The sequence below is a fragment of the Rhinolophus hipposideros genome (assembly GCF_964194185.1).
Source record: "Rhinolophus hipposideros genome assembly, chromosome: 24".
Taxonomy (NCBI): domain Eukaryota; kingdom Metazoa; phylum Chordata; class Mammalia; order Chiroptera; family Rhinolophidae; genus Rhinolophus; species Rhinolophus hipposideros.
In genome coordinates this window covers 10347132-10361574 of record NC_138070.1, presented here as the reverse complement: position 1 = coordinate 10361574, position 14443 = coordinate 10347132, and the positions used below count along the sequence as shown (strand labels likewise).

The following is a 14443-nucleotide window of genomic DNA, read 5'->3' as shown; positions in this document are numbered from 1 at the left end:
GTCTGACTTACGAGCAGAGTGAAGGGGCGGGCAGAAGAAAGGGGGTGGAATGAGTAAGGATGCCAGGTAGGTAGTTGGGACCAATGGTGAAGAGCAGTGGAGCCTCACCTGCCTCCTCTCCAGGCAACGACCAACCCCTTCCTCCATCCACACACATGAAGTCTTTTCATCTTTGCAGCATCTCAAACAGGGTTTTGTTAACATCTCAGGAAGAAACACGTTCAGAGATGTCAAGTGACTCTCCCAGGGCCCCGTGGCTAGGAAGTGGCAGGGTGCATAATGGCCCAGGAGCTTCAGCGTCTGGTCCATTCAGTGCCTGGCAGAGGATCTCCTCAAGGGGCCGTGGCCTTGGGAGTTGGAAGACTTGTACTCTGATTCTGATTCTGTAACTGACCAGTTGGGTGTTTCACGAACAAATTATCTTCACCCCCTTTCAGCCTCAGTATAATAAGCGAAATAACGGCCATCCAAAGGCACCACGTCCTAATGCCTGGAAACTGAATGTGACGTTATCTGGAAGAAGGGTCTTTGAAGATATGTGTAAGCGAAGGCTCTTGGCGGGGAGAGTATACTGGATTATGCAGGTAGACTCTAAATGCAACACATGTGTCTTTATAAAAGACAGGTATGGGGAGATTCACACACAGAAGGCTATGTGACCACAGAAGCAGAGGTTGGAATGATGGAGCCACAACCTAAGGGACATGAGCAGCCACCATGAGCTGGAATAGGAAAGGACAGCTCCTCCCCTAATAGCCAGAGGGAGTGCTGTCCTGCTGACACCTTAATTTCAGCCCAGTGACACTGATTTTGGACTTCTGGCCTCTAGAAGTTTGAGAACAAATCAGGCATGGGGGTAATTTGTTACAGTAGCCACAGGGAACGAATACTCAGCGGTTCACTTAGAAAGAGGGGATAATAAGTTCTCTGTCACAGTGTCACAGTGGTGTTGCGAGCCTTCCGTGAGTCAGGACATAGGAAACCACCCAGCAAGAACCAGAACGTACCAGGTGATATGTAGCCATTAAACTGCCTACCTGATTTCCTTGTCTTTCTCCCATACCCACTTTGAGGTGAAGCGCTGGGCTGGAATAAGAGCCCTGTGACTCTGAGAAGCCACCTGCCCTCTCCACCTTCCCTCTCCTCACCCCTCAATGACAGAAACAATATCTACCTGAGGAAAGGAAGGGAGCTGTTATCACCTCAGCCCGGAAGGGGTGATGGAAGGGTGTACTTACTGGACCTTCACAGAGGGCTGTCTGCAGAAGGCTCCCCATAATGGGAACTGTGTGTTCAGACTTATGGTACTTCCCACATCCGTGAAAGGAGATGTAATAATAGTACCTGCCGTGTGGGACAGTTGTGTGGATTCAATGAGTAAATGTGCGTAAAGCACCTAGAACAACGATGACGTGTGGTAACCCAGCAGGGAGGAAAGAAACCAATTGTGGCCGCTAGAAGAGTAACCGTACCCCCAAAGGTGTGCAGTTCTAATACTCCAAAGCTGTGAATGTGTTAGCTTCCACGGCAAAAGGGACTCTGCAGAAGTGAGTAAGGATCTGGAGATGGGGAGATTCCCCTGGATTCTCTCGGTGGGTTCAATGTAATCCCAAGGGTCCTCCTAAGACAGACGTGGCTGAGAGACAGAGGAGATGTGGTGACGAAAGCAGAGGTCAGGGAGAGAAAGGAGAGGGGGACCCAACCTGCTGTTGCCAACTCTGAGGATGGAGGCAGGAACCCCTGCCGACGCCTAGAATTTACCCCAGCGAAACCCATTTTGGAATTCTGACCTCCAGAGCTGTAAGAATAAATTTCTGTTGCTGTAAACCACTAATGTGGTTTTAATATGGCAATTTGTTACAGCTGCCACAGGAGACTAAGACATCAGGGAAATAAATACCTCTGCCTCTCTCTCCTTTCAGGCCTCCCATTGGCCGAACCTACTTGGAAGCCAGGGGCCACTCGAGCCTGTTGATATAGTTCACCCAGGTCAGCTTCTTGGACTGACAGCAGGTTGAGAAAGGTAGAGAGTGTATCTGGAGGAGCAGAAGGCAGGCATCCAGCAAAATTATCATCCCCATTTTATAGATAAGGGGACTGATGCACAGAGAGGCTAAGTGACTTATCCAAGGTCACACAGCTAGTTGGAAGCGCTAGCAGTCATGAATACACTTAGAAGTATTGCGAATCATTCACTGAGTGCTTACTATGGGCTGGGCAAGGGGCAAAGCACTTTCTATTTCTCACCAGCAACACTTCTTATGAGGTTCATCCTTAGGAGTAACAAGCTATTATCATCCTGAGTTGACAGGTGAGGAAACCAAGAGTTCAGGTAGGTTTTGTTATCTGCCTAAATTCACACTGCTAGGAAGGGGTAGAGCTGGGACCCGAATGTCAACATGTCCAATGCTGCAGGCCACAGGCATAACCATTAGGCCATGCTGCTTCCCAGGGTCAAGTCCCCAGTGCCTACCTGGTACGTGGCATGAGCTCAAATGGTAATGGTTATTATGGTCTCAGGAGGGGCAAGTGGGGGGCATCTCAGGACGTTTTTAGACCTGTTTCCCCTCTTGCCATTCTTCTCTGTGTCTCTCTCATTTTTTCTTTTTTGTCTTGATGCTATTTTAGATTTCCTGGCACCGTGTCTGAGCACCAGAGCTGTGTCTTCAGCTAAATAAACTTCAACAGCCTAGGATTTTGGCTCCATCAGATAGATGACATGGTGGGGGGAGGAGTGACGGTGAGGCATATGGGGGACCACACCAGACTCAGATTACACTGGTGTGAAATACTAAGAAATATACAGATTGGTCTCTGCTGTCCTTCTACCCGGGTTCCTGACATGGGGCTCAAGAAGAGCTAGGAGAATCAGAAGAGCTAGGAGAATCTTTCGTTCTACCATGTAGTCCTTGATCCCAGGTCCTGACAGAGCTCCTAAGACCTTTGCAATTTCCTGAGTGATGGAGGCATCTGACACCAAACACTTAAATCTCTTGGAATTTCCTAGAGTGTCTTTTGTTCAAATGAGGTGACCCCAGGTGGACTCCTCGGTGGGGGCTGGTCATCAGAAAGACCAAGCCATAAATAGAAGCTTGGGACTTTTCAGCCCCACCTTCCTTATTCCTGAGAGGGGAGAGGAGCTAGAATGGAGTTAATAACTGATCATGCCCACATGATGAAGCCACCATAAAAATCCCAACAGGATGGGGTTCAGAGAGCTTCTGGGCTGGTGAACACATCTCCATGCTGGGAGGATGGTGCACCCCAACTCCACGGGAACAGAAGCTCTTGTACTCAGGACCCTTCTAGACCTTGCCCTACGTACCTCTTCAGCTGGCTATTATCTGTATCCTTTTTCACATCCTTTATTATTAATAATAATTATATTATTTAATAAACGTACAATATATTATAGGAAGTACTATTATATGAAGATGGAGGAACCGACCTCCAGAACTGTAAGATAAATTTGTGTTGCTTTAAGCCACTAACATGACGTATATAATAAAAACATATTAATAAAAATTATATATTAAATAATTACATATTTAATGAACAATTGAAAAATAGCCATTCACAAACTGGTAAAAGTAAGTAAGTGTTTTTCTGAGTTCTGTGAGCTGTTCTAGCAAATGACTGAACCAAGGACAGGGTTATGGCCTGATTTATAACCGGTCGGTTAGAAGCACAGGTAACAACCTGGACTTGTGATTGGCATCTGAAGTGGGGAGGGGGCAGGACGGAGCCCTTAATCTGTGGGATCTGATGCTATCTCCAGGTAGACAGTGTCAGAACGGAGTTCAATTGTAGGACACCCAGCTGGTGTCAGAGAATTGCTTGATGGATGGAAAACCCACATATCCGGTGTCAGAAGTATTGAGTATGTGAGTAAAGAAGAAACACAGGAGTGTGTTTTTCCTATATGCCTGGCCAGTGGGTTTGGTCAGTTGTCAGGCAAGATGGACGACCAATTCCAACCTGCTCTTCTGACAACCAATGCCTGAAACAAATTCTGAGCTTTCTGAAGTTGAAAAGATGGCAGTTTTTGCAGCATGGAAAGCAGGAGTCTCCAGAGATTGTTTTGTCCATCTGCCTCTGTCCAGATTCCCTGCTTTGCATCTTCTTGCAGGGGCACTGGCAACAATTATATCCTAAAGCTGATGCTTTATCCCGGCCTTCCTCAACCCTCTGAATTATAGTGGTTATCCCTCCCAAGACCTCTTCAACCCCACATCCACCTGCAGGCCTTTCTCTGTATTACTCTGCAAAATACCATTGCCATCACTCCCGATCCTATGTCCACAGCAGACATCACTAATCAATCACAGAGTTCTTTCCTTCTGAGGCTCGGTACCCTTTACAAAACATGCTCTAAAGCCACAAAGAGTCAAAACCTGTTCTTCCCTGGGAGAAGCAGGACCCAGGGCATGTCAACATGTTTTGTCCCTTCTCAGGTGAAATTTAGATGAAAGTTGCATCAAGGGCAGCTTTGAACAACGAAACAGGAAATACACTTGGAGGAGAGGTGTGGCAGGCAGGTGGTAACAACAAAGAACCATGCTCAGCTTCAAGGACTTATAAGAGGTGAGTGCTAGGATCTACTAGCTCAGGCTGTGTTCATTTGATATGCTGACATTAGCTCTGCCCACACCCATCCTTTTCTCCTCCACAAGGAACCCTGAATCCCCTGCATGATCAGCGTGATTGGGGTTACTTGGTGGCTACAGGCAGCACCTACCTTGGACTTGACCGCCAGGATGATCTTGGGCAGGGCCACGATGAGGCACTTGAGGGCGATGGTGATGTATTTCAGCACAAAGTCTGCGATCCCTACAATCCACAGCAGGTCGAAGAAGTCTAGAGTCTCCAGGTTGGGCTTTAGAAATATGAGGCTGTGGGGAGGATTCAGAGTCAGGATCACTTCTACTCACTCTGGGAGCCTTGTAAATACCACCTATAGAAAGACGTCTGTGTCCTGTTCCTAAATCTGCTAACTTCCTGTGTGACCTCATGTGGGTATCTTAACCTCTCTGAGCCTTAGTCCCCCTGAGGGTTAAGAGATGAGACTGGCCTGGAGTATCATTAGTTAAGGTCCTCTCCAGTTTTATGGGTCCACAATAGTTTTCACAAGAGGAAACAGAAGGAAGAAAAGCAGTCCAACACTGTGAAAGGAGGGAGGGAGAGGAGAGAAGAGGAAAACCGATGTGCCACGGTGCTAAGCTCTTGACTCACTGTATCTCACTGTCCTGCACAATGAGCATTGCTTCTCCCCACTTTATAAGAGGCACTGACGCTTGGAGAGGCAAGGTTAAGTAGCCCAAGGTCATAGATAATGGGCATTTTGACAGACTTGAACTTGAATCCAGGCTTCTCCATTTATTGGACTCTGGGCAAATAATGTTTTCTCTATAAGCCTCAGTGTTTTCACTAATAAAATGGGAATCATGTCCTTCCTCACAGTGTCATTGGCGGGATTTGATGAGATGATTGACGTCCCTATATAAGACGACAGTCTCTGCCAGGTAACGATGACAATGATAACAGCAACTCTATGAGGCAGGCACTATTATCTACCCCATTTTACAGATGAGAAAACTGAGGCACAGAAAGGTTAAAGTAACACGCACAAGGTCCTGCAAATATTAATCCTGACTCTCAGTCCTTACACGACAGCAGTGCTAACTTGGAGTGGGTAAACTCATTTTACCCAACTGTAACCAGGTAAGTTAACCTCGCGCTTGACTTCTGTACTTACCTCACTGGAGACAGACACATGCTGTTCTCAAACTGGCACCTGTCCACGGACCACACTTTGAGTGGCATTGCTCACCACCTCTGAGGCAGATGGTGTTGTTTGTAATAATAAAAATAGTAGCTAAAGGCTCTTGGCTCTTTACATCACACTTGCCCTACTCTACACACTTTCTATGTCTTCCTTCATTTTGTCTTCCCAAAGACTCTATGAAGGAGGTGCTATGATTATCCCGTTTGGAGCTGGGGAAATGGAGGTGCTAAGAGGTGGTGTCGCCTGCCCACAGCATTATCAGCCAGAATGTGGAGCTAGGATTGGAACAGCACCCACCCTGTGCTGGTCCCTTCACTTGTTTTTTCCACTGGATTCGAGGCTCTGAGCGAAGGCCAGACTGAGTCCTACAGTATCTGTCCTCTCTAAAGCGGAGAACAGTGCACACGACCCAGAGTGGATGCTTTTTGGATGCTTCCAACATACGCTGCTGGGCTGGTGGAACACAGCGCAAACCAAGGCTTCCTTATTACAGGATCCTAGGAGTGACCTGGTCTATTTTTTTTTACTTCTATTTTTCAAAACCTATTTCTATGTATAATAAATACCTTTATAAAGAGCTAGAGTAGGGCAAAATCAACGAAAACCACCGATTTGGGCAATCTCTCCTAATCCCTCAGCTCCTTACATCCTAGCCCTCTCTCCGTAGAATTCTTCGCATCCTACTTGGAGTGGCCATTCATGTTATAATATGGGGAGAGGCTGGCAGCCCCCAGCTCCCTTCCCTGCCTCTGCTCTTGTCCTTGCCTGGGGGCATCGCAGGGGGGCTGGCTGACTTCCCCACTCTGCTTCTCTATCATGCTTCTGGGATTGCAATAGAATGATCTGCCTTCCACTTCCCGTTTTCTTTCAGAGACACAAGTCGGTGTTAAATTCACCGATCTGGGTTGTAGTTCACTGTCTTAGCATTTTTTTCTGTTTTTGCACTTAGTGTTTTTTTCTGGGCATTTGGAGGAGGGGTAGTGCAAAAGTGTTTTTCCACCTAACGTACACTGTGAACTTTAATCAACTGATATATTTTATTGTCAGTTTTGCTCCTTATTAGGTACCACCACCTACAGGAATAGTAATTCATCATAAAAGAATAATGTTAATTGTGATATGACGATGATATGTCAAATGTTTCGTGGTTTACACAGTACTTTTCATGTATTATAACATTTGGCCTCCCTAATAATTAGCCTGTTCACGTGGGTAAGGCAAGAATTAACTAGGTCCCAATTTCACAAATGAGGAAATGAGGGGGGCCTCTGAGGGGTTCCATTATTTCCCACAGGGCACAAAGCTGGTCAGTGGCAGGACTTAGGACTCTGACGTTGGTCATCAGACTTCAAATCCTAGGAAGACTCCAGTTGGCTGTGAAGGGCTACTTACTGGGACTAAAACTTATTAGGAAGGGCTTTGGTAAGCCTCAGTTTCCTCACCTGTGAAATGGGGACAGCAGCACCCTGCTGGGTCACTGAGAGGACAAAATAAGATAATGGCTATTGCTAGCACAAACACACTCTCGAGTTGACATCCATTAGGAAGGGGGCTCAGCTCCATTGCTTTTCTCCCTAAAGTACTCTCTCTCTCTCTTTCTGTGTTGCCAGTTTGACTCAGCCCTGGTTTGATGGGGGCACAGAAGGCTGAGCCTGTCACTGTGATCATGGCCAGAGAATGACATGAGCTGGAAATTCATCCAAGGTTCTGGGAAACTCCACCTCCTAGAGCCTTCCCCAGGACCTTGATATTCTGGGCCAGACAACTAATGCAGTGTGTGAGGAGATGGGAGTTGATGTCTTGGCACTAACTCCCCAATTGCCCTTATAGGGTGGCCCCAGAAAGTGGAGCAACTGCTCATTTGTCACAGTCCATGCTTAAAACAGAGGTACATGATCTGAAAGCTTGGCTTGAGTTTCTACCCCATCCTAGAGGCCCTCACTGGCCAGCCCTCCCCGACCAGTCACTATGTGGCTACTAGAAGATGTAACATGAAAATATGTGGCTCGTATTATTATTTCTAGCAGGAGAGTTCTGCTCTAGGCATGTGTCTACAGAACAACAGGGTGGAACTTGAAAGTTACAATGTGATGTAACGTGGCTGCATTGTTCTCAAGTGGAGGGGTTGTGTGTCCCGAGCCCAACAAAGCCCCCCCACCACCACTTTCCCACTGGGGGTCAGACTCCCCTGCTTACCTGTTGTACAGCTGCTGGGAGCTGAACGTATAGAGTACATATAGGGTGTTCCCCGCCAGAAAGGCCAAGATCCACAAGACAACCAGCACCGACCTCTTCTCCTGGAGATAAAGCAAGAGACTTGTGGAGGTGCTGCAATGCCAAAAGTGCACATGGCAGAATATTCCAGAATGCTTTCTGACATGTGGCAACTTTTTCTTTTCTCAAAGGTTTGGAGGGAGCAGGGCTAACGGTGAAAGGGGTGTTGGCATCTTCCTATTCCACTGGAACCCAAGGGTGGTTAAAGAGAAGGTGACAGAAATGTGGAAACCTGCTTAGAGAACTACCTGGAAAGGCAGGAAAGCCACCGTCGTTAGCAGCACAGATTTCGGATCTGGAAGCCTGAGTTCAAATCCTTGGTCTGCTACCCGGGGACTGTCCAACACTGGGCGAGTTATTTAAACTTTTTTTACTTCCCTTTTCTCATCTGTAAAATGGGTACACAGTGTATCTCTCTGATAAAGCTGTGAGAATTAATGTGTATGAAACGCTCAGAACACTGCCTGACACGCAGTAAATGTTAGTTCCCATTTACTAGTAGGAATTGAAGCAGAGAGAAGTTAAGCAACTGTTGCTCAAGGGCACGTTTTAAGCCTCAGTACCCTCATTTAAAAATGGGGGTTTTGTTAAGTATTAAGTAAAATTCATGAATGTAAACATTTGGTCTGGTGCAGGCTCACATTTTGTGCTTGCTAAAGGGTGGGACCTAGTATTCAGACTTTACAACCCAGCAGACGATTCACATCTATACAAGCTAGACACTTCTGCTCTCACTTTTTCTAGCATGGTCCTCTGGCCTACTGGTCTGGACCCGACCGTCCACATTTATAAGATTAAATGGGTCCACATTTATAAGATTAAATTCAAACTTATACACTTGGCTGTCAAAACCCTTCACAACCGGCCCCATTTCTTTCTCCAGCCTCGTTTCTTGTTTAGTCCCCAGGAAGACAAGCTGGAAAATGTTCTCGGTTTGCTGTTTCCCAGCAGCTTCTCGGCCTGAGAACAATCCCAGGAAATTTCTGGAGGTGGCGCCGGGTAGGGCGCGTCCCCGCCTATGTGCCCTGGGAGACATACACAGACCCTTGTGGTGCTGCTGATTTTCAAAAGCTCGTCTCTTCCTGGACCAGGGCGGCTGTATTGCTGGAATAGGATGAGGTCATAACTTTCCCAGTGTAACCTTCCCTGCGGTTTCGGTAAATGCTCCACTGTCTTCAGACATAGCTCAGTGCCCTACACACCCTTACGATGCGTATTTTTGCAGAGTAGACAAAATAAATGCATCTCCATCCAGCCATTATTCCAGGAGTGGTCAAGGTTAACGACCCGAGAAACCACCTCCAACCAACCAACTGCTCTTATCAATGTGATTAACCCACTCGGCAGCTCTTTTTATCCCAATAAATAATGGATTCCCGTTTAATCCACTGTAGACCCAAAGCAAAGGTGGAAGAGAAAGCGACTTAGCAATGCCCTCAGAAGCCAGACCCTCAAGGACAAAGGGGGAGTTCCCTAGTAGTAAGTTGAGATTCCTAAACTTACTGAGGGTCATGCAGACTTTCTTTCACAGGAAATGAGTACAGACAGGCAAAACATTACCCATGTCTTCATAAGGTTCAGGACCTGTAGAAGCCTGTCCACAGATACAGGCGTCCTAAAATTCAAGTCAAGGCACCATTTGGATGTTACTGCATTTGAGAGACAGCCGGCCCCCAAAGCCTCCCTTTACGGTCTTGGTCAACCTGCTGTTCTAACAGCAGAAGAAAGAGGTTTGCATGAAGATGAGACTAAGGGTCAGGAAGAACCTCTGGCTCCATATCCAATTCTGGACCTCAATGGGTGCATGTGTCAGGTGGAGACTGAGTTGTCCTCCATACTCATGCAGGCCCAGGTGCTTTTGAGAAAGCAAATGACGCCAAAGAAGGATCAGAGAGGATAGGATGGTAGTTGTTATGGGATCACACACACAGCACAAAGTATAGGCTTGTTAAAATAAGCTCAATTAAATGTTCCTACCGTGTTTCCCCGAAAATAAGACCTAGCCGGACCATCAGCTCTAATGCATCTTTTGGAGCAAAAATTAATATAACACCTGGTCTTATTTTAATATGACTGTCTTACAGTAAAATAAGACTGGGTATAATATAATATAATGTAATATAATGTTACACGGGTCTTATATAAGTATTAATTTTTGCTCCAAAAGACGCAGTAGAGCTGATGGTCCTGCTAAGTCTTATTCTCGGGGACACACGGTACATGCCAGGCACTGTGCTAAACACCTTGTCTGCACTATGTCATTTACTCCTCTCTATGGGTGTATGAAGTTGGTGTGAATCGTTCCTTTTCTAGAGGTGGCGCTTGAGACTGAGCTCACCGAGATAACCTGTCTAAGGGGTGTAGGTAGGTGGACGAGCTGGGATTTGAACTTAGGGTGAGCACAGCCTGTGGGCTCAATGCCTGGGTTCATATCCTGATGCCACCATTTGCACCAGCTGTGTGACTTCAGGCAAGAAACTCAGAGTCTCTGAGCTGCTGTTTCCTACTGGGAAAATGAGATAAGAATGACTGTCTCCCTCTCAGGTTGCTGGGACAAACGTGCACAATGAACTGTGCAAATGGGCCCAGCACTGTGCTGGGCATGGTTAATGCTCTGCTAATATTAGAAGGCACCCAGCAGTTTCAGAGGGATGGCCTTAACCATGAGGATAGGTTGGAAGTGAGCTAACTGGTTGAATACCAGGAGGATAAAGGGACTGGGCTGGGACTTGTGAGGGAGACACTGTTGGTGGAAGGGCCTGGGAGAGGATGGTATATCTGGGGAGCTGCCCAGGGGTGGCAGACGTAAAAATGGCCTCCCAAAGATGTCCCTGTCCTAATCACTGCAACCTGTGAAGGTTAGGTCACGTGGCAAAGGGAATTACTATTGCTCTCAGCTGACCGTGAGATGGGAAGAGACTCGTGGATTATCCAGGTGGACCCAATGTCATCCCAAGTGTCCCTAAAAGTGGAAGGGGGGAGGCCAGTTGGCCCGGTGGTTAGAGCACAGTGCTCATAACACCAAGGTCGCCGGTTTGATTCTCACGTGGGCCAGTGAGCTGCGCCCTCCACAACTAGATTGAAAACGACTTGACACGGGACTGATGGGTCCTGGAAAACCACAATGTTCCCCAATATTCCCTAATAAAAATAAAAAAAGTAAAAAGTGGAAGAGGAAGGCAGACGAGGAGAGTCAGAGGGAGATGTGACTCTGGAAGGATGGTTACAGAGCTGTAACACTATTGGCTCAAAGAGGAGGATAGGCCCAGAAGCCAAAGAAGATGGGCGACCTCTAGAACCGGGAAAAGGTGAGGAAACAGATTCTCCTCTGAACCCTCCAGAAGGAACGTGTTCTTGCTGACACCTTGAGCTCAGCCCAGAGAGACCCACTTCAGACTTCTGTTCGACCCGTCCACAAGATAAAACATTGATGTTTAAAGCCACTAAGCTTGTGGTCACTTATTACAGTGGCCATAGGAGACCACTTGGCTGGGTGACTCACCTTCAGCGAGACCTGTTCTCGGAGCGTGGAGTTGGCGTAGGCAAAGGTGCTGGCCATCCCGATGCACACGGCAATGCCTGCAGGACATAGGGGGCCCAGCTCCACCAGGTGGACTCATCAGGTCCCGGCCCTGGCTTACTAGGGGCTGGGAGCAACATTAAAAAGGCACATCCCTGGTCCCCTTGGAGTTTACAGGCTAACCACAGAGGAGAGAGAAAATCTCATTTCGGGGGGGTTTGGGCTGCCATGCAAATCACGGGACTCCCTGAACCACTCTGAGTATAGACCTCTGAGGTAGGGATGGAACTGAGGCCATCTTGGGGTATTTTATAGAACTGGTTTAAAAGCATGGGCTGTGCAGTCTGGTAAGACCTGGGTTCAAATCCCGCCTCTGCCACCTCCTCTCTGTGTGAGCTTAGGCTAGTCACCGCACCTCTCTGAGCCCCATTTTCCTAATTTATAAAATGGACAGAATAACAGTGCTTACACCATGGAAGGATAATGCTTATAAAGCATAATCTCTAGCAGTTAGTAAATCGCACCTATTATTATTTCTACTTTCAAAAATAATTTGAAGTGTGTTTCTTTGCAATAAAAGTATGCATAGAAAAAGACCAGAAGATCCATAAGGAATGGAAGTTTAACGTCAGAGGGGGAAAAAGTCCTACTGGCAGGAAAACATGACCCTGACAAGAAGGGGGAACTGAACTGAATTTCATCCCACAATTCATCCCATTGGCCCTATTTGCGGAGTTACAATCTTGGAATTCTCCTGAGATAGGGGTTTTCAAATCCCACCTTTCGTAACTTGTGGGCAGGCCTCTGCTTTCACACGATGTGCACGGCTCGTCATGCTCGGAGTTCACTTTTACGTTTTTACTAGCACGTGTACTCCGGTTATTTCTCCGGATCTACGTTGTCAAAGATGCATTTCTTCATTGGAAATGTGTAAGATAAAATATAGTCAACCCCCTACCATCCTTTGTCCTATTTTCCTCTTTGATAAGAAAAACAAATAAACCTGCCAACTGAAAAAGAAAATGACCATCCTTGAGAATAAAATGTTGACTTTCCTGGAATTCAGGGTAAAGGGGAACACGCCGGCTTCCCTTTCTAGGAATAGAAAAGGAGGGGCTGCCATGGTAGCACCCCAACAAGGAAAGTGGGGAGATGTGAGTCAGCTAGAGCTCACCACAAAGGGGCAAATACGACAAGAAGGATGGCCTCGTCTCCTCTAGATATTGTCTTACGGGACGTCGTAGGCCATGAGGTACTTCCTGCCATAATTCCTCCTATAAAACTAAAATGACAGCCTAAAACTCTGTAGGGCACAGCAACGTCTTGATCTAATAACAATAAGTAATAATCCTAACAGTGGCCCCGAGACTATTTATTGAACATTAAATGTATGTCAGGTTCTCGGCCAAGCACTTTATGAATTGTAATCTTACTTCCTAACAATACTAACAATAGGTAGTATTTATTGAGCACCTGCTCTGTGCCTGGTTCAATGTGAAGTATTTTGCATGTATTATAATGAATATAATGAAAACAATTGACTCTTGCATAGCACTGTCCTAAGTGCTTTACACATATTAATTCATTTAACCTCACTGGAATCTCATGAAGTATGTCCTATTATAACCCTCATTATAATCCTCATTTTAAGGGTGACGGGCCCGGGGCACAGAGAGGTTAAATAACGTACCCAGCATCACACAGCTAGGAAGGGGCTGAGCCTGGGTTCAGACCCAAGTCGTGTGAACTCTTAGTTATTACAGTCCACTTCTTCACTCCTACCAACTAGCTAGGCAACTTTTATCACCACCTGCACTGGACAGATGAGGAAACCGAGGCTCAGAGATGGTGAGTGACTTGCCCGAGATCACACAGCTAATCCGCCAGAATTTGAACCCAGGTCTGACGCAGAATCCCATACTCTTGAGCACTTTGCACTATGAAGGCCTGTGCTGCCTTCCCCTGGCACTTGGGATGGAGAGCACCCCTATCTCGCAGTTGAAGCCCCCATGTCTCCCGGACTCACCGAGCTTATGCTGGAAGCACAGTTTGGCCAGGAGGATCAGGATGAAGGGCAGCCCTTTCTGGAGCCAGCAGACCACAGCCTTCAGCTCGGACAGGGCAGGGGCGGGAGTGCCGGGCTGTTCGTCACTCCCCTCGTCTGAGTGAGCACGGTGGTCCCCGCCCACGTGCTGCAGCAGCGAACTTCCCCGGTGGCCGCTGTGGTGGAAGTGGTGGTGGGGCTGGCGGTGGTGGTAAGCGCCCCCCTCGCCCCGGCCCCCGCCTTCCTCCCTGGACGCGGGCATCTGGATGAACACGTCCCCGCCGCCGGCCGAGGCCCCCAGCACCAAGCTGGATGGGAATGGCGGGGTGGGAAGGCTGCCTGTCGGGAGGCTGGAGAGGCTGGAGAAGAGAGCTGGTGGGGAGGCCGCTTCTGCCTTCAGACTCTCAAAGACGCCACCTGCATCCACGCTCGCCTCGGAGCTGAGTGCTTGGCTGCGGTTTCTGGGCCAGAAGGGAAGAGAAAGCCCCACCAAGTCAGCAGAGAGGAGGACAGTCATCCGGGGAGGACGGGGGACCAATAACAGTGTCAGTGCTATAAGCTGACTTGTTTCCCACCCCCCAAACTCCTAGGTTGAAGCTCTAACCCCCAGGACCTCAGAGTATAACTGTATTTGGAGTCAGGGTCTTTGCAGAGGTGACTATGTTAAAATAAGGTCCTTAGGGCGGCCCTCATCCAATAGGACTGGTGTCGTTATAAGAAGAAATCGGAACACAGACAGACACAGAGACAGGACCACTTGAAGACACAGGGAGAGCTGGCCATCTACAAGCCAAGGAGAAAGGCTGCAGAAGAAACCGAC

At 47.6% G+C, this 14443-nt stretch overlaps 1 protein-coding gene across 2 annotated transcripts in view; it reads right to left on the bottom strand.

Annotated features, from left to right (window-relative positions):
- RNFT2 (ring finger protein, transmembrane 2) overlaps positions 1-14443 on the bottom strand; it is a 64953-nt gene that overhangs the window by 43333 nt on the left and 7177 nt on the right. For both annotated transcript variants that reach the window (XM_081036624.1, XM_081036623.1), the window contains exons 4-7: positions 13606-14084; positions 11562-11638; positions 7982-8082; positions 4739-4892 (exon numbers count right to left, since the gene is read on the bottom strand). In XM_081036624.1, the coding sequence (XP_080892750.1) occupies positions 4739-4892; positions 7982-8082; positions 11562-11638; positions 13606-14084 (811 nt within the window). The remainder of the gene's footprint in view (positions 1-4738; positions 4893-7981; positions 8083-11561; positions 11639-13605; positions 14085-14443) is intronic.